Genomic DNA, 20,361 nt, shown 5'->3' with positions numbered 1-20,361 from the left:
AGCTTGCTGCACAGAATAATGGTCAATTTGTCACATTCTGTTTGAGACCCACTACATTCACAAGACGTGTACTCAGCCGTGAAATAGGTAATTGTTTCAAAAGTGGTGTCATTGTAAAGGGGAATAAAGAAGCTGTTCATTGATATGCAACACGATATGAATATGTTACAAATAATCTGAGATGTAGATGCTTGATAAAAAATTCCAAACTTTAGTTAGATGGTTAGAGTGAAACTAGAGCAATATATCTCTAATCCCCAGATTGCGAAGATATGGGATTGAAGCTTGCTGCACAGAATAATGGTCAATTTGTCACATTCTGTTTGAGACCCACTACAGTCAGAAGACGTGTACTCATCCGTGAAAAAGCTGATTGTTTCAAAAGTGGTGTCATTGTAAAGGGGAATAAAGAAGCTGTTTATTGATATGCAACATGATATGAATATGTTACAAATAATCGGAGATGTAGATGCTTGAAAAAACTTTCCAAACTTTTGTTGAGGAGTTTAGTAAGAGTGAAACCAGAGTAATGTATCTCTAATTTATGAACCTTAAACAAAGACAAATATTAGTATTACAAAGACGTTCCTTTTGAGAGGATCAGTTCTGGAAAACGCACACTTTGTTGTACTATATAATGTAGTGACAACACCTAACGTAATTGAATAGATTTCCATCGAAAACCGTCCGTGGAGTATTAAGGGGTTTCACATTTTGTCTGCACCTGCGTGTTTTACATTCCCAATCTGACATTACAATCTGCGAACCATTTCAATTAGTAAATTTCAATTTTCCAAGAACTTTCTTGACCCCATCTTTCTGATAATCTTACTGTAGTAGAAAACGGGACCCAACGATGCACCTGTTTGAAGTCAACGTAGGCTACGTGTATAAAAATACATTGATATGGGCAACTTTTTTCAACTACATGTATACCCAGTTCTTTTTAATTGATTTGAGACATCTGATATTTTAATAGTGTGTCCCTGAAGCTGGTGTGTACAACAAATCTGCTGCTAGTGGTGGTGCAGCGTCAATAATAATCTCCACAGTATATTATTTTATCAAATGAGTAGGACTTCAATGGTTTCAGGACATTAGAAAGCTTAATCTGATGGACTATCACTAAACTTTGTTCAACTTACAAATGGGAAAAATTATTCTGTTTTTTATTACCGCGCGTAAAATAGCGCAGGTTGGCTGCACCCATCTGCGTGCATACTGCATCCCCTTCTACACCATTTACGATATTATGAGTCTTGCCTTTTATGGTCGAATAAAGTATACATGTTTTCTTTAAAAACATCACTCCCAGTGATTTAGATATGTTCACCGTGGAATACTGCAGCCGGCAGAATCTAAGATCTCATCATAACGTGTATACATCGGCAATGACCTTAAACGACGTTTCCATATAAACCCAGGTGCATATATATACTCACGAGGTAACCGAAGTATTGTTTAGAAAGAAACACAAGCTCGGCACCTGTTTGTGTAGAATTATGAACAAGTATATTGACCGTCTGTCTGTGATCACGGTGATACAACGAACGATATTGTATTTGATAGGTTGCTTTATCAACGCATATTATATCGTTGACATCGCCAGGTGACATCGTCTATTTGTTTACTGATATATTTGTAAATATTGGATCTTGCTGTATACGCATCATGTATAAACACACAACGATTTCGACACATTATTACGGTACGTCACAACTAATACCGCACAAAAGACAAGAACCAATCAGAAACTATTGAATGATTATAATTAGAAGGCATAGAAAATGAATATAGAGAGTCAAATAGTATTACCTATCTGGGGTTGAAACTTTGTATGACCCTATCTCGGGTCCGACAATGCTGTGACAAAGCAAATTATTCCAAAACAGGTCAAAACAATTTGTTATATATTTTGTTCTTTTACTGGTAGTTTATTTGTAAAGTTTGATTGTAACTGAAATTCTGGCAACTATTGAAATGACACTTTCATAGTCACAAGCCCTTGATAATTTTATGACCCCCTTATAGACCCCTATTTTGGTGTAAAAACTATGACACGCCAGTAAATTCACGACCCCTCTTCCGAAGGAAAGAACAGCCGTTTATGGAGGACATAAAGGTTAGCATGTGCACATATATTTAGCACAATTGAAGTATGTCAAAGAACACAGATATAAATCTAAAGAGCACATTTAAGCTATCCTATGCCATATATATTTAGCGTAATTGAATAATTTTTGGAATTTCTGAAAACTGACACAAGTTGAGATATAACCTCATCTCACAAGGCAAGTAACATGCTTGTTGTCCATGAGTTTTTGGTGGGAAACACGTATGCTATTTTCCATTTGGAGCAGACAACATCAATTTATCACTCGATACCCAGCTCAAGAAATACGATAACGCGCTTTTCAGTTACTGGAGCCTTTGTAGTATATAGATATTATAATTCAAGCATACATCAATGTATCAACAACACTATGAGAATGACAAGTACTATGCACTGTTTCCGATGGAGGAAACGCGATTGCTGTTTCTCGTCTTGACGAGAGAAGAATGTCACTGAAAAATTAGATGGAATTAGAATGTATTTTAACATTGAAATAAGTCAATCACTTATCCGATTACAGTGCCGTACATAGTCTTCTGAATTAAAGGTGCCAAGAAACATTTATCACACTTATTTTCACATCTTATGTCCTTTCTTATAATTTATGTTAATATTCTTACATTTGCTGTTATTTTCTAGTCACCATTTTGGCAGTTACTCATAAAGCAGACAACCAATGCAAGGAAAACTGCACATTTGCGACAAAACATGGTGTGTATGAACAACATCGTATGTTTGCCAGTGTGAGCTTCATCTGTGTTCATCTGAGATAAAGAAATAATGAACTCATCCAGACCGAATTATGTCAAGATAACTCAATTCGTGACCAATAACGTGAAAGTATAAGCAACTATGAAGTTTACTGTCTTTTAATAAACCTTTGTTCGACAGTAATGCTTTCATGATATTATATCTCAGAACATAAGTATTGAAAATTCCAGACCTGTTAAGTACATGTTACATTTTCAAGTATTCAGCCATTTAAATTTAGCTATTTCAGTCTTGGCTAAATTGCTAAACTGAATTGCGATTTGTGTAAGAAACAAACAAATTAATACTGAAGACCACATTCAGTTTCGGTTATACAGATGTTTAATGTTACCATGATTACTGCATCAAAAGTAATGATGATTATTGAACATTGAACTCATGAAATACGGTAATGTGGTATTCTATCGTGCCAGTATAAGTCAAATCTCAAGCTTCGTTGTCTAGCAATCACGCAGATTTTGTAAGAAACAAACAATTTTAATTTGTATAACCGAAAGAGAATGGGGTCTTCAGTATTAAAATACTGAAGACCCCATTCTCTTCGGTTATACAGATGGTTAATATGTTGCCATGATTACCTCATCAACAGATAATTATTGAACATTGAACTCTTGAAAGAACGTGGTATTCCATCGTGTCAGTATAATTCAAAACTAAGCTTCGTTGTCATGCAGTACAGAGTGAACACGTAATCTGGTGGGCTATTGTTCTCGCCATTAATATCACACAATATCTGAACACCCTTCTTTTGTTTCATTTTAAAAACAGTAGTGCCACTACTAAGATCTCATCCTACTATAATCGTATGTATACAGCAATGTCCTGCTTCGTCTGATATCTTGTAGGGATTCCATTGAAATCCAAATGTGCGAGATATTCACGAGGTAGCCAAAGTATCGTTTACAAGGTCAAGGAAACGAAAGAGTCTAGCTCGGCACCTGTTTGTGTAGAATTATGAACAAGCATATTGACCGTCTGTCTGTGATACAACGAACCTTCTAATGATGTAGTGATCTATAATCTATAATGATCGCTGACATCCCAGGTGACATTGTTTATTTTGTTTTTGATCTATTCGTAATTAGTTCTTACTTTTCACGCGTCATATAATGAGGGAAAATTAAGGTTAGATTTTCTTTTAAACTCTTGATCTACTGTAACGCTCTCACTCTCTCAATCTACTAATAGAAATTAACAGACCCATTACTGAATAGGTAGGACTAAATAGAAATTACGCAGATTGACGTAAGGAACAAACAAATGAAATTCAAATACTACTCAATTATCAAGTTGTTTTCTTCAGTAATACAAGTAGTTGATGTTACTGGATCAAACAAGGATTATTGAACATTCAACCCTGGAAAGAATTTTGTATTTATTGACTTAGTACAATTGAAAAACTTGAGCCCCGAATGTCAAGAAAAAAGTCAGAGTGAAAACTGAAATAGTCAGATCGAAGATGATGACGATGATGAGCGACTGTATGAAACTTGAGCCAAAGATCAAAATGGCATATATTCTCTAGGCATGCTGGATGACAACAATCGACGTGATAATCGATCCGTAGTCTGCGTGCACCGTTTGGATGTCATTATTTTATTACTCTTATTTCGGTATTTTTTATGTTGTTCATGATTTTGATTTTCAGATCGTAACCGTTGAGCGCATGGTCTTGGTTTGCGGTAGCATTGCTCTTGGGAGCTGTTGCTAGTAGTAGTATACAACAGAGTGCAAAATAATGCCATTTGACGAGGAATATATATATATTTTATATACATCACGTCCATATGAGAATTGACAGTTAAGTATTCAGGTACCTGATGAAGTCAGAATCATTTCCGACAACTTTACAATGGCCTTCTCGTTGAAATCCCATCGTTAGTTTTAGCTCCTCCACACCAAATGAAGGAAAGTTGTTGCTCTTGTGTCGAAGCTTTCCTTTACCAGCTTAGTAGTTGTTCAAATCAGCGTAGTTCACGATGCAAAGTCAGAATATCCATAAGATGAAAATAAGTGTCCAGTGACCTTGAGAAATCGGCCCTAATGGATTATGCCCGAGCCATTCGTAATTTTTGAGAGTAGTATACAACTACTTTTTACCGTCTTTTGTTCAACAAGAAGCCCTTCTTACATTAGAGGCGCCTAAGCCTGGTGGTATGGTGGTTGTTATGTTATAGGGTGTCTGGTACTCTGCCCAGAAGAATAAGCTTGGCAAGATGATTATACCGGTGACACAGTTTTCCCAAACCGCATGTCAAGATAGATGTGTTCCGTGTACTCAGTATCTACTCGGACAAATTATGTTACAAGGCTTAAAATACAGTTTCTGACAGGTTGAACCTAAACGGCTTATACTGATTGAAAGATGACATATATGCCATACTTATCTCTTAGGACTTTCATTATCCAGAATTAACTGTAAAATGGGATACGTTTTTACGTTTGACCTTCACGTGTAGTAAATAATATTTCCGGATTTCTGTATTTCCATTGCGTTTCTAAAGCAGACACGTACACCTTATAACCCATCACGTTTATGTATTTCGAGAACTAATTGTATGGCTTTACCACTTTCCTCAATAGCACAGAATATTCTTGAAAACCTTACTATACAAAAATAATACGTACATGAAAACAGGCAGACTCGTTTGCATGTAAGCACCTTACACTTAAACATCCCTACCAAATACACACAACACACAACACATGCACTCACACTCATAGATCTAATATATAAGGAACTGTTTTTAGAATGTGTATGCATTTGGTCGTACATGAACATATCACAACAAGTCTAATACGTTACCTAAAATCGGTATATGAAACATAAGATAGAAAATAAGTAGATATATAACCATCAGGCATAAAATTCAAATTGACATGTATTGTATTCGTTTTGTAACGATTTCCATTGATAAACAACAACGAGATGGGACAGGGGAGAGGTTTGTTTGCAAGGTGATATTAGACAACATCAAATTAGATTCAGGCAAAAGTTAAGTATTTGCCTCATGACCCAGTTCGCCTAATCTTCAATAATAGGTCTCCATACAAATATGCTGTATTTTACGGACTGAGTTGTATGATTTTTTATATCCTGTTTGTTAAATTCTCTAATATACATGTAGAATCGTTCGTCGAAGATATCCTTCAGCGTTTGAAATGCATAACATGATATAAAAAGATCAGGCGTATATTCATACGGTGTCATTGTCCTAGAAAACATGACAAAATCAGAGAAATATTGGATTTCTGACGATATGCGATAGTCTGCAGACGTAAAGTCTAAAAAATAGTACAAAATACTGGAACAAAAATTTAACCAATAGAATAGGTGTAATGAATCTTTATTCTAGAGGTACTAACAATTACCATTATGTTCACACATGTGTATTCTAAATCTCAAAGGGCAAAGATTATTGAAATTGGTTCAAAACTTATTTTCAAGAATACTAAATACAATATATACGGTAATTAATTATTACGTAAATTAGTTCAGAACAGCCACAACGATAATGGTGGCACCTTATGATATTTGACACTCGTGTAAGTGGTCCCGAGTTAGATCCCCGGAGGAGGTGAGCATCATTAATATCTACTTTCTCAGTTATTGAATTTGAATTGCAGGCATGATACAGTGCTTACCAAAATTCTTCTTCTGCCAACATAAGTATGCGAGACAACAACTATGGGCTACAGTATTAGTATTGATTCATAAGCTAAGAGATGCTTTGGTGAATACAACGGGGCTATCATGTAATTACCCTAAATACCATTAGCGTATGCTTATCTCGTATAGTGTAGATTGTCTTATATTTTATATTTCATCCATTACAAGAGATCAACACTGGACAAATGTTGCCAATTCTGCAGGTATACCCAGTGGGCACAGGTTAGGAGTTCGACGTTGAATCAAGGTTGATACAACGTCGAAGTTTCAACCTAACCTGATTTCAACCTGATTTCAACTAACCTCTAGTTTGAAATCGGGTTGAAATCAGGTTGAACACCATCAGGTTGAAGTCCATTTGCAAATACAACGTGATTTCAAGCTGATTTCGACGTCGAATTTTAAACGTGATTTCAACGTGATGTCAACGTCAGGTGTGCCCACTGGGATAGTCATCCATAGACACTGCTCACTGAGGCCCGCCACTACAACCAGGTCCCAAGTCTTTTACGTCGATCTCTTTATCTCTCTCCATTCAAAGCAGGCATTCTCAAGTGCCCATCCTAGGGCCCTCAGGTTGAGAATTTATGTAACACGTGATGTTAAGAGCCGGATATATTCATCATGCTTAAGCAGTATAGCCACAAACTTTTGAGTCAACACACTTTACCCGGTCCTTATTTACATGTGTAAGAATGATCACGTTCAAGTCTAACGAACATCTTGTTTATATTAAACCGTCTGAATCCGAAATTAGTTCATCTGACCCAAGCATAATAATTAAGTACCAATGTCCACCATATGCTAAGCATTACCATATAACAGACAATATCTTGGTTTTATAAATATCTGATCACTAAAGTATAAAGGTCATTTAGGTCAAGTACCATTATGTTCTGTAAACCGCCTAAAAAGCTTAAGTTTGCCCCAGAAAAGTGGATGAGTTTGGATCTGTGTTCCCGGCGGCCAGGACTAAAGAGACGTTGTCTGACTGGATCACACAACTCCACACGTCAATTTGTTACCCTGATAAACACATTTTGGCTTTAAAAAGCCACACCAAAACAGTTCTTAAAGGAGGGTTAGTTATAACAAGTTTTTAAGCCAAGTAAGGAGGAATGCTGAGGGAGGTATTACGCGTACATTTTGTTAAAAACGACGAAACTCAGCCATATTTTGTGGCTCGCGTTCTAAAACAAGTTGCTTAAACTTAGACAATTAAAGAAACGAGTGTCCTTTCCATCAACATCACCGCAAATGCTATCTTGCGCTGTTTTTCAAGACAGTAATTTCAATTTAATCAAAATGATTCTTCGCTTATACATCGACGTGATATCATTATCCAAGAAATCCAGTGTTTGTTTTTCCGAATCCGTACATTGCGTTGTGCGAGAATTAACGAGTTTGATAAAATAGAAACAGACTCAAAAACTTTGCATTCTTATTAGCTTTTGCCTTGGGTAAATTAACTCTCCCAACGACGACCGATAAACGTGCTCACAACTTAAAAATCAAGTGCAATAAACTGTGGCGCGGTAGAAAGCTTCGCAAAGGGATTCAATTCGGTACTTTTAATAAAGTTGACAATATCGCATTTATTCACCGAATTGGGCTATGTATTCTAATTGCTACATCTCCCATAGAGAGGCTTCTGAGGTAGCCAGTCATTGGCTATCGTATAAAATTGCCCTTGTTTTGCATTGCGTAAAGTCACTCCATGTAGGGTTAATTTGTACGACAATCCAATGGCAAGGTAAATATTTTGACATCTTGTCATCATCAAGCGTCTTCACGATTCATGGCAACACTGGCCGTGAATCAACTCAATGCAACATTTATCGTATTAACTAGGCGATTCACCGGATGGGAGGTTTGTGCCAACAACGACTAATAATTTATTTAAACCATAGAATGTATGGATAGCAATAGATAGGGAGAAAGCGAGATGGTATGCATTTCTTAGCACGTAATTTGTGACTTATACAAGGAACAAAAAGTAGCTAAATGTATGCAATATTAACAATATCAAAACATTTTGGGAGCTAGGGATTGGAGAAATTTGCACGTTGATTATGAAAATGTTATATTCATAGCCACAATCTTAATTCAGGGAAATTTTACTTTTGTTACCAACTTATTCACATAATACTACCGTATTTATTCATACCCCTACTTAAGTCAATCCTATAGACTAATCTCGCAAGTCCATTCCTTGCACAATTTGTGTTTCATGTGTAATAAAGTGTAAGCTACAAACCTTTTAAGTATGACAAAAGACGCTACGGGTTACATTTAAAAAACATGTCAATTACAGACGTAAGGATCATATAGATCTCAAATTAACTAATTGGTACTATTTACGGTGATTTATCAAGTAGAAATCTGTTTTAGTATTTCCATCCTATGGCAGTAATGCTGTCCAAATGGACTGAAGTAGTGAAAATTTGCTTTAAATATGATAAAACACATTTGACCTTGAAGTGGTTGATCTTTGGAGCTTACTCCAACTTTACCTCCTCAACTAAACACCTTAACAAAAGTTTGGAAAGTTATTTTTCAAGCATTTATATCTTATAATATTTGTGACATGGTCATATCGTGTTGCATATCAATGGACAGGTATTTCCCCTTACAAGTGTTGCCATCTTGAAGTATTGCAATAAGTCCCAGATTGCGAAGATATGGGATTGAAGCTTGCTGCACAGAATAATGGACAATTTGGCACATTCTGTTTGAGACCCCACTACATTCACAAGACGTGTACTCAGCCGCCGTGAAAAAGGTGATTGTTTCAAAAGTGTAAAGGGGAATAAACAAGCTGTTCATTGATATGCAATACGATATGAATATGTTACAAATAATCTGAGATGTAGATGCTTGAAAAAAACTTTCCAAACTTTTATTGAGGAGTTTAGTAAGAGTGAAACCAGAGTAATGTATCTCTAATTTCTTAACCTTAAACAAAGACAAATATTAGCATTACAAGGACGTTCCTTTTGAGAGGATCAGTTCTGGAAAACGCACACTTTGTTGTAGCATATAATGCAGTGACAACACCTAACGTAATTGAATAGGTTTCCATCGAAAACCGTCCGTGTGGTATTAACGGATTTCACATTTTGTCTGCACCTGCTTGTTTTACATACTCAATCTGACATTACAATCTGCGAACCATTTCAATTTGTAAATTTCAATTTTCCAAGAACTTTCTTGACCCCCTTCTTTCTGATAATCTTACTGTAGTAGAAAACGGGACCCAACGATGCACCTGTTTGAAGTCAACGTAGGCTACGTGTATAAAAATACATTGATATGGGCAACCTTTTACAACTACATGTATACCCAGTTCTTTTTAATTGATTTGAGACATCTGATATTTTAATAGTGTATCCCTGAAGCTGGTGTGTACAACAAATCTGCTGCTAGTGGTGATGCAGCGTCAATAATAATCTCCACAGCATATTATTGTATAAAATGAGTAGGCCTTCAATGGTTTCAGGACATTAGAAAGCTTAATCTGATGGACTATCACTAAACTTTGTTCAACTTACAAATGGGAAAAATTATTCTGTTTTTTATTTACCGCGCGTAATAGCGCAGGTTGGCTGCATCCCCTTCTACACCATCTACAATATTATATGAGTCTTGCCTTTATGGTCGAATAAAGTATACATGTTTTCTTTAAAAATATCACTCCCAGTGATTTAGATATGTTCACCGTGGAATACTGCAGCCGGCAGAATCTAAGATCTCATCATAACGTGTATACATCGGCAATGACCTTAAACGACGTTTCCATATAAACCCAGGTGTACAAACTATATACTCACGAGGTAACCGAAGTATTGTTTAGAAAGCAACACTAGATTCTAGCTCAGCACCTGTTTGTGTCAAGCATATTGACCGTCTGTCTGTGATCACGGTGATACAACGAATGCTATTGTATTTGATAGGTTACTTTGTCAACGCATATTATATTGTTGACATCGCCAGGTGACATCGTCTATTTGTTTACTGATATATTTGTAAATATTGGATCTTGCTGTATACGCATCATGTATAAACACACAACGATACGTCACAACTAATACCGCATAAAAGACAAGAACCAATCAGAAACTATTAAATAATTATAATTAGAAGGCATAGAAAATGAATATAGAGAGTCAAATTTTATTACCTATCTGGGGTTGAAACTTTTTATGACCCTATCTCAGGTCCAACAATGCTATGACAAAGCAAATTATTCCAAAACAGGTCAAAACAATTTGTTATATATTTTGTTCTACTACTAGTAGTTTATTTGGAAAGTATGATTGTAACTGAAATTCTGGCAACTATTGAAATGACACTTTCATAGTCACAAGCCCTTGATAATTTTATGACCCCCTTATTAAAAAACCCCAATATATGACCCCTATTTTGGTGTAAAAAGCTATGACACGCCAGTAAATTCACGACCCCTCTTCCGAAGGAAAGAACAGCCGTAGGACATAAAGGTTAGCATGTGCCACATATATATTTAGCACAATTGAAGCATGTCAAAGAACACAGATATAAATCTAAAGAGCACATGAAAGCTATCATGTGCCATATATATTTAGCGTAATTGAATAATTTTTGGAATTTCTGAAAACTGACACAAGTTGAGATATAACCTCATCTTACAAGGCAAGTAACAAGGCTTGTTGTCCATGATTTTTTGGCGGGAAACACGTATGCTAATTTCCATTTGGAGCAGACAACATCAATTTATCACTCGATACCCAACTCAAGAAATACGATAACGCGCTTTTCAGTTACTGAAGCCTTTGTAGTATACAGATATTATAATTCGAGCATACATCAATGTATCAACAACACTATAAGAATGACACGTACTATGCACTGTTTCCGATGGAGGAAACGCGATTGCTGTATTTATACTATCTCGTCTTGACGAGAGAAGAATGTCACTGAAAATTAGATGGAATTAGAATGTATTTTAACATTGAAATAAGTCAATCACTTATCCGATTAAAGTGCCGTACGTAGTCTTCTGAATTAAAGGTGCCAAGAAAAAATTTATCACACTTATTTTCACATCTTATGTCCTTTCTTATAATTTATGTTAATATTCTTACATTTGCCGTCATATTTTTCGTCAGTGTCATACGTTGTTTTCTAGTCACCATTTTAACAATTACTCATAAAACAGACAATCAATACAAGGAAAACTGTATCATACAAAACATGATAAACATAATAGGTTTTGCCAGTGTGTGCTTTTTGTTCATCTGAGATAAAGAAATAATAAACTCGTCCAGACCGAATTATGTCAAAATAACTCAATTTGTGACCACTAACGTAAAAGCATAAGCACCGACGAAGTTTGCTGTCTTTAAATAAACTTTATTCGACAGTAATGCTTTCATGATATTTATCTTAGAACCTAAGTATTGTAAAGTAAATGTAAAATTTTCAAGTATTCAGCCATTTAAATTGAGCTATTTTAGTCTTGGCTAAATTGCTAGACTAAATTGCGCAGATTTATGTAAGAAACAAACAAATTAATACTGAAGACCACATTCAGTTTCGGTTATTATGGTTATACAGATGCTTAATGTTACCATGTTTACTGCATCAAAATTAATTATGATTATTGAACATTGAACTCATGAAATAATGTGGTATTCCATCGTGTCAGTGTAAGACAAACCTCAAGCTTCGTTGTCTAGCAAAAGAGTACATTAAAATTTAGCAATTAAAGTCTTAGCTAAAATACTAGACTAAATCACGCATGTAAGAAACAAACAACTTTTAAAATACACCATTTTCTTTTGGTTATACAGATGTTTAATATGTTTCCATGAAAATTAATGATGATTATTGAACATTGAACTCTTGCAAGAATGTACGCGGTATCTTATCGTGTCAGTATAATTCAAAACTCAAGCCTCGCTGTCTAGCAAAAGAGTACAGAGTGAAAACGTGGGCTATTGTTCTCGCCATCATTATCACGCAATATCTGAACACCCTTATTTTGTGTCATTTTAAAAACAGTAGTACCACTACTAAGATCTCATCCTACTATAATCGTATGTATACAGCAATGGCCTACTTCGTCTGATATTTTGTAGGGATTCCATTGAAATCCAGGTGTGCAAGATATTCCCGAAGTAGCCAAAGTATCATTTACAAGGTCAAGGAAACGCAAGAGTCTAGCTCGGCACCTGTTTGTGTAGAATTATGAACAAGCATATTGACCGTCTGTCTGTGATCACGGTGATACAACGAATGCTATTGTATTTGATAGGTTACTTTGTCAACGCATATTATATCGTTGACATCGTCAGGTGACATCGTCTATTTGTTTACTGATATATTTGTAAATATTAGATCTTGCTGTATACGCATCATGTATAAAGACACAACGATTTCGACACATCAGAACGCCACAACAAGTACCGCACAAAAGACAAGAACCAATCAGAAACTATTGAATAGTTATAATTAGATGTCATAGAGAATGAATACGGTATAACGAGTCAAATTTTATTACCTATCTGGGGTTGAAACATTTTATGACCGCGTATCTCAGGTCCAACAATGCAATGACAAAGCAAATTATTCAAAAACAGGTCAAACAAATTGTTATATATTTTGTTCTACTAGTTTATTTGGAAATTATGATTGAAACTATAATTCTGGCCAATATTGAAATGACACTATAATAGTCACAAGCCCTTGATAATTTTATGACTCCCTTATTTTAACTAACAACCCCAATATTTGACCCTTTAATTTTGGTCTAAAAACTATGACACACCAGGACATTCACGACCCCTCTTCCGAAGGAAAGAACAGCCGTTAAGGAGGGCATGAAAGTTAGCATGTGCCACATATATTTAGCGTTATTGAAAATTATTTCAAAGAACACTGACACAGTTATAGATATAAATCTAGAGAGCACATTTAAGCTATCCTGTGCCATATATACGCGGTATTTAGCGTAATTGAATAATTTTTGGAATTTCTGAAAACTGACACAAGTTGAGATATAACCTCATCTTACAAGGCAAGTAACATGCTTGTTGTCCATGATTTTTGGCGGGAAACACGTATGCTAATTTCCATTTGGAGCAGACAACATCAATTTATCACTCGATACCCAACTCAAGAAATACGATAACGCGCTTTTCAGTTACTGAAGCCTTTGTAGCATACAGATATTATAATTCAAGCATACATCAATGTATCAACAACACTATGAGAATGACAAGTACTATGCACTGTTTCCGATGGAGGAAACGCGATTGCTGTTTCTCGTCTTGACGAGAGAAGAATGTCACTGAAAAATTAGATGGAATTAGAATGTATTTTAACATTGAAATAAGTCAATCACTTATCCGATTACAGTGCCGTACATAGTCTTCTGAATTAAAGATGCTAAGAAAAATTTATCACACTTATTTTCATATCTTAGGTCCTTTCTTATAATTTATGTTAATATTCTTACATTTGCCGTCATATTCTTCATCAGTGTCATACGCTGCTTTCTAGTTACCATTTTTGCTGTTACTCATAAATCAGACAATCAATGCAAGGAAAACTGTACCTTTGCGACACAACATGGTGTGTATGAACAACATAATAGGTTTTGCCTGAGATAAAGAAATAATGAACTCGTCCAGACCGAATTATGTCAAAATTACTCAATTTGTGACCACTAACGTAAAAGTACAAGCACAGATGAAGTTTGCTGTCTTTTAATAAACTTTTGTTCGACAGTAATGCTTTGGTGATATTATATCTCAGTACCTAATTATTAAAAATTCCAGACCTGTAACATTTTCAAGTATTCAGCCATTTAAATTATTATTAAAGTCTTAATAAAATTACGTAGATTGGTGTAAGAAACAGACACATTAATACTGAAGACCCCATTCTCTTTCGGTTATACAGTTGGCATGATTATTGCATCAAAGTTAATGATAATTATTGAACATTGAACTCTTGAAAGAATGTGGTATTCCATCGTGTCAGTATAAGTCAAACCTCAAGCTTCGTTGTCTAGCAAAAGAGTACATTAAAATTTAGCAATTAAAGTCTTAGCTAGAATACTAAACTAAATCACGCAGATTGGTGTAAGAAACAAACAAATTAATACTGAAGACCCCATTCTCTTTCGGTTATACAGATGGTTAATATGTTGCCATGATTACTTCATCAACAGATAATTATTGAACATTGAACTCTTGAAACAATGTGGTATTCCATCGTGTCAGTAGAATTCAAAATTCAAGCTTCGTTGTCATGCAGTACAGAGTGAAAACGTAATCTGTTGGTTCTCGCCATTAATATCACACAATATCTGAACACCCTTCTTTTGTTTCATTTTAAAAACAGTAGTGCCACTACTAAGATCTCATCCTACTATACTCGTATGTATACAACAATGTCCTGCTTCGTCTGATATTTTGTAGAGATTCCATTGAAATCCAGATGTGCAAGATATTCACGAGGTAGCCAAAGTATCGTTTACAAGGTCAAGGAAACAAAAGAGTCTAGCTCGGCACCTGTTTGTGTAGAATTATGAACAAGCATATTGACCGTCTGACGGTGATACAACGAACCTTCTAATGATGTAGTGCTTGATGGGTTACTATAATGATCGTTGACATCCCCAGGTGACATTGTTTATTTTGTTTTTGATCTATTCGGAATTAGTTTTCACGCGTCATATAATGAGGGAAAATTAAGGTTAGATTTTCTTTTATTTTAAACTCTTGATCTACTGTAACGCTTTCACTCTCTCAATCTACTAAATTAACATACCCATTACTGAATAGGTAAGACTAAATAGAAATTACGCAGATTGACGTAAGGAACAAACAAATGAAATTCAAATACTACTCAATTATCAAGTTGTTTTCTTCAGTAATACAAGTAGTTGATGTTACTGGATCAAATGAGGATTATTGAACATTCAACCCTGGAAATAATTTTGTATTTATTGACTTAGTACAATTCAAAAACTTGAGCCCCGAATGTCAAGAAAAAAGTCAGAGTGAAAACTGAAATAGTCAGATCGATGATGATGACGATGATGAGCGACTGTATGAAACTTGAGCCAAAGATCAAAATGGCATGTCTTCTCTAGGCATGCTGGATGACAACAATCGACGTGATAATCGATCCGTAGTCTGCGTGCACCCTTTGGATGTCATTATTTTATTACTCTTATTTCGGTATTTTTATGTTGTTCATGATTTTGATTTTTAGAATTGTAACTTTCGAACGCATTGTCTTGGTTTGCGGTAGCACTGCTCCCGGGATATGTTGCTAATATACAACAGAGTGTAAATGTCATTTGACGAGGAATGTATTTTATATACATCACGTCCATATGAGAATTGACAATTAACATTTCATGTACCTGATGAAGTCAGAGTCATTTTCCGACAACTTTACAATGGCCTTCTCGTTGAAATCCCATCGTTAGTTTTAGCTCCTACATACCACTCCAAATGAAGGAATGTTGTTGCTCTTGTGTCGAAATTTTCCTTTACCAGCTTAGTAGCTTTGTTCAAACCAACGTGGTTCACGGTGCAAAGTCAGAATGTCCATAAGATGAAAATAAGTGTCCAGTGACCTTGAGAAATCGGCCCTAATGGATTATGCCCGATCCATTCGTAATTTTTAGAGTAGTATTTAAATACAACCACTTTTTACCGTCTTTTGTACAACAAGAAGTCCTTCTTACATTAGAGGCGTTTAAGCCTGGTGGTTTGGCGGTTGTTATGTAATAGGGTGTCCGGAACACTGCCCAGAAGAATATGCTTGGCAAGATGATTATACCGTGACACAGTTAAACTTTTCCCAAACCGCATGTCGAGATAGATGTGTTCCGTGTACTCAGTATCTACTCGGACAAATTATGTTACAAGGCTTAAAATACAGTTTCTGACAGGTTAAACCTATACGGCTTATACTGCTTGGAAGATGACATATATGCCATACCTATCTCTAAGGACTTTCATTATCCAGAATTAACTGTAAAATGGGATACGTTTTTACGTTTGACCTTCACGAGTAGTAAATAATATTTCCGGATTTCTGTATTTTCATTGCGTTTCTGCTTTGCGGGCTTTAAATTAGGTCAAGCGGATTGTCAAACAATCAAAAACATTTGCCAAATAAAATTATTTTATCGATGGTACTACGTTATTAACATCTGGCTTTTAAATATACTCACATCGCTGTATCATATCATAAAGAAAAAATTCTAACACATTGACATTTCTCGAGATAATCTTCTCTGCGTCTCAATCGAAAAATTATAGCATGTGAAAATAAAGTCCAAACAAAGAGTATTTGTAATGAATGTCTTCGATTCTATATGGATGTTGCCTATATTCTCTCGAAAGCGTTTCCTTTTCAAGGTTTTCTTTGGCAAGAAACTTAAATCTATATACACGGGCATTCCTATATTGTGTTACCGGAGCCAACGGGCTATTTTGCCTTATATCGGGCATATACCATATATACTGGGTGCGAAAAAAAGAGGGTCAATTGAGTATGGCATCATATTCATATCGTTGTCTATATTGCTGTAATGTCACCCTTGGTGTATGGAAATGGCAAATGCAATCCAATTTCGATTCCAACAGCATATTTTCACATATCATTCAGTTGTGTTTATAGTCAATGGCTGACATACATATTCCATTCTTCAAGTTTCATTTATTCATTATGATGGAAATGTTTCATGTGACAATATATTGCGCTTCTTTTTATGCAAGTCTCTATAAAAACAGTAACAAACGAACGTAATACCAGATGTATTGCTTTATGAGTGTGTATATTTTATTGGGTGGTGTTGATTTAAATTAGTGTTTGTTGTTTTTGGTGTGATCGAAAATGAGTTACAAGAAAATCGATTAATCAAAAAATATGTCTTGTACAGAATAAAAGCAAAGACAGATGTAGTAATTAAACTCTTTTTCTATTATTATATTTCTTCCTTTATATTATTTTGATATTCCTTTCCTAACCTAGCTTCAATTAATGCACCAATGACATGTTATAAGAAATGATCGTTCATTTGAACAAAAGCAAACGTTTATTGATAAAATGAATGTAAAAGTAATGAAAAGATATTCATCATGTCGGAGATAAATACGAAGATAGATTGAAAAGTGATAAATATACAGAAGGCGAGAGTAGTAAGTAAATTTGACTAATGGCAACAATGGTGGCAAATAAATGGGCTGGATGGAATGGCAAGAAACGCTCTTACAGGTTGGTCGGATACAAACCACTCAAATGTGTGTTTATAATCGAATAATAACAAATTGTTGAAACAATTTCTAAATAGTGACCTGGTCCCGAGTCTGTAATGATAACAGCGTTCTGTGGATACTGATGAATACATGAAGAGCGTGTTTGAGAAACGACATGTTTTTGATGAAAATGGAAAAGTACAGGGTTAATAAACGGCAAAATCTGAAGTCAACTTGCAGGTGCATTTCATTTGTTGTTAAAGTTGTTCTCACTTTGCAGTATAGAGTGTCTTTCAAGTGTCACGTTATTGTTAGTTATAAAGACAATGTGAAATAATAAATGCTTGATATCACGTTCTATTTCAATCTGATTATACCTGTAGTACATTCAATCAATGTTAGATTTGGTTTATCGCGATACAGACCTCACATGGGAAATATAGTTTGATTCAAGATGCATGTGATGAAATGACTCTGTTTATGAAGAGTAAAGCGTAAATGATTTTTGCACAACATCGTTTATCAAAACAGAGACACCTAAAAGAAAGCAGCCTTATTTGCGTCATATTGCTTCATTCTTAGTCTTGCCGTGCATATAGTTATCACGTGTACACCATTGTACTGATAAAGAAATGTAATTGTGGTACTATTGATTAAGTTGCAAGACAATTTCCTAATTTTGATGGAAATGGGGTAGTGTATAAGTTGAGTGCTTTATTGGTGTGCAATATAGTGTTTTTGACTGTATAAATAATGCTGATAATATAAATTTAAATTGGATTGAATTGGTAAGCAATAGCTGTAATGGATTTTGCACATTTACGCAAAAGATAGAACGGTATGCAGAAATAACAAGAACTGTCCTTAACGTAGGAAGTTTCGAAAGAACGATCACAGTTATCAGGAGGGTATTAAAATTCCTAAAACTACAAAAGATAGTAAATCGTGGAGAAGAGCGACAATAGCAAACTGTAGTTTACACAGTTTCGGGAGAGTTGATCGTGATAAACGCTGTCACTTTCCTAAAATGTTATTCCCGTGATAATCTTCTGCTGTTTCGTTAGATTTAGTGAACTAATATTTGCAATATTCTATATTTCATTATATTTTCATATAAAATACGATATTCGATAAGCCGTAATAGTTGAACTTGTGGAGAGTTAGTGACGTAAATGGGATCTATTTTTGTTGAACAAATGAATTAACCATTTTCATACCGTAGTGTAATTGACACTTAATTGACGATGCAATAGAATTAAACACATATTATAATCGTACATGACCTTTCAAAGCAAATGTTTATAATAATTAGCTGCACAGATTAGTTTCATCATTATACGTACAGGTTGCAAGCGAATTTGTGTATTGAATATACAAATATTTATATGGTCAGTACGTACGTCCACTCAGCAAGGGCGATGAACATTCTGTTATCGAAGACTTTGAACTCAATAGTTCCCACTGCTTCCACTGTTTGTGAACTTAGCTATCATATTGCATGGCGAGGTATGCAATTTCATGACGCGATATACACAATACTTGTATTAAAGTTAAAGCAACCACTAACCAGGGAAAATTTGATTAAATGTGTTAAATGAATTTCACCGCCAGATATTTCTCCCTTCATATCCTCTGGGCACAAGAAAATATAGTTCACACATTCCACCACTAAAGTAGTGTCTGAAAAGCTGGTACCAGTAAGCATGGTAAGGCAGCTCACGACGAAGCCTTCAGAAAATGTGATTACGCTGTAATTAATCTGATTATTTCTCACCTTGGCTTCAAAGGGATCTACCTTATCTTTTACAATTACATGGAATAAAATTTTAACCCTGTAATTATAAAGTTACATTTATACATGGCAATTTGTTCTAAGCTACTAAATCCGCACAGGAAATATCGACGTATAAATTTCTTTCCAGGATCTGCGATGCAATCGATCACATAAATATGGTGTAGTAATTACAAAGTGACTTACTTGCCAAGTATTTCTCCTTGTCTGTAGATATACTTATCCAAAAATTTATCACCTCTCTCATTGAATGCTTCATGTTGTTTCTTCCTGAAGAAAGGCATCTTTTCCTGTTTTACTGCCGACACACAAAAAAGCAGAAGACAAGTCTATTATTATCCTTCACGAATTCGGCTACACGATCCGAGATGGTGAACCAAAGGGTGCTTAAAGCAGAATGAGTTAGCTTTATGACGAACGTGCAAGGCTTAGATTCGACTAGATGGCGGGCTTAGACTCGAGCAAAGCAATGTGACGCGGGAATATTGTGTTGTCTGCTTGGATAGACGACATCACGCTTGTACCTGCAATTAATCAAATCACGTAGAAAAATGAAATAAGGCTAACCAGAGCTGTAGCGAATTTTATCAGGGAAAATTTTGTCCAAAGGGATATTACCTGGGGATTGATGATTATTGGGTGCATGAAATCACCCGACCGAGATGTGGTGGGTGGTTCGTTCTCAATAAGTAGGCTAAGTGTATTATTTACTACTTGTATGGTTTGACTTCAAATCTATAGCGCTACCTGA

General features: G+C 35.3%; 1 protein-coding gene across 1 annotated transcript in view; it reads right to left on the bottom strand.

Annotated features, from left to right (window-relative positions):
• LOC140148649 (calcium/calmodulin-dependent protein kinase type 1-like) overlaps positions 1-19,982 on the bottom strand; it is a 285,030-nt gene extending 265,048 nt beyond the window's left edge. The window contains 1 exon segment of the mRNA XM_072170681.1: positions 19,797-19,982. Within this exon segment, the coding sequence (XP_072026782.1) occupies positions 19,797-19,894 (98 nt within the window). The 5' untranslated portion in view covers positions 19,895-19,982.
• Between the last annotated feature and the right edge of the window lie 379 nt (positions 19,983-20,361).

The sequence above is a fragment of the Amphiura filiformis genome, chromosome 3 (genome assembly GCF_039555335.1).
Source record: "Amphiura filiformis chromosome 3, Afil_fr2py, whole genome shotgun sequence".
Lineage (NCBI taxonomy): Eukaryota > Metazoa > Echinodermata > Ophiuroidea > Amphilepidida > Amphiuridae > Amphiura > Amphiura filiformis.
Note: the sequence above shows the minus strand (reverse complement) of the source record. Positions and strands in the feature narration are given on the sequence as shown.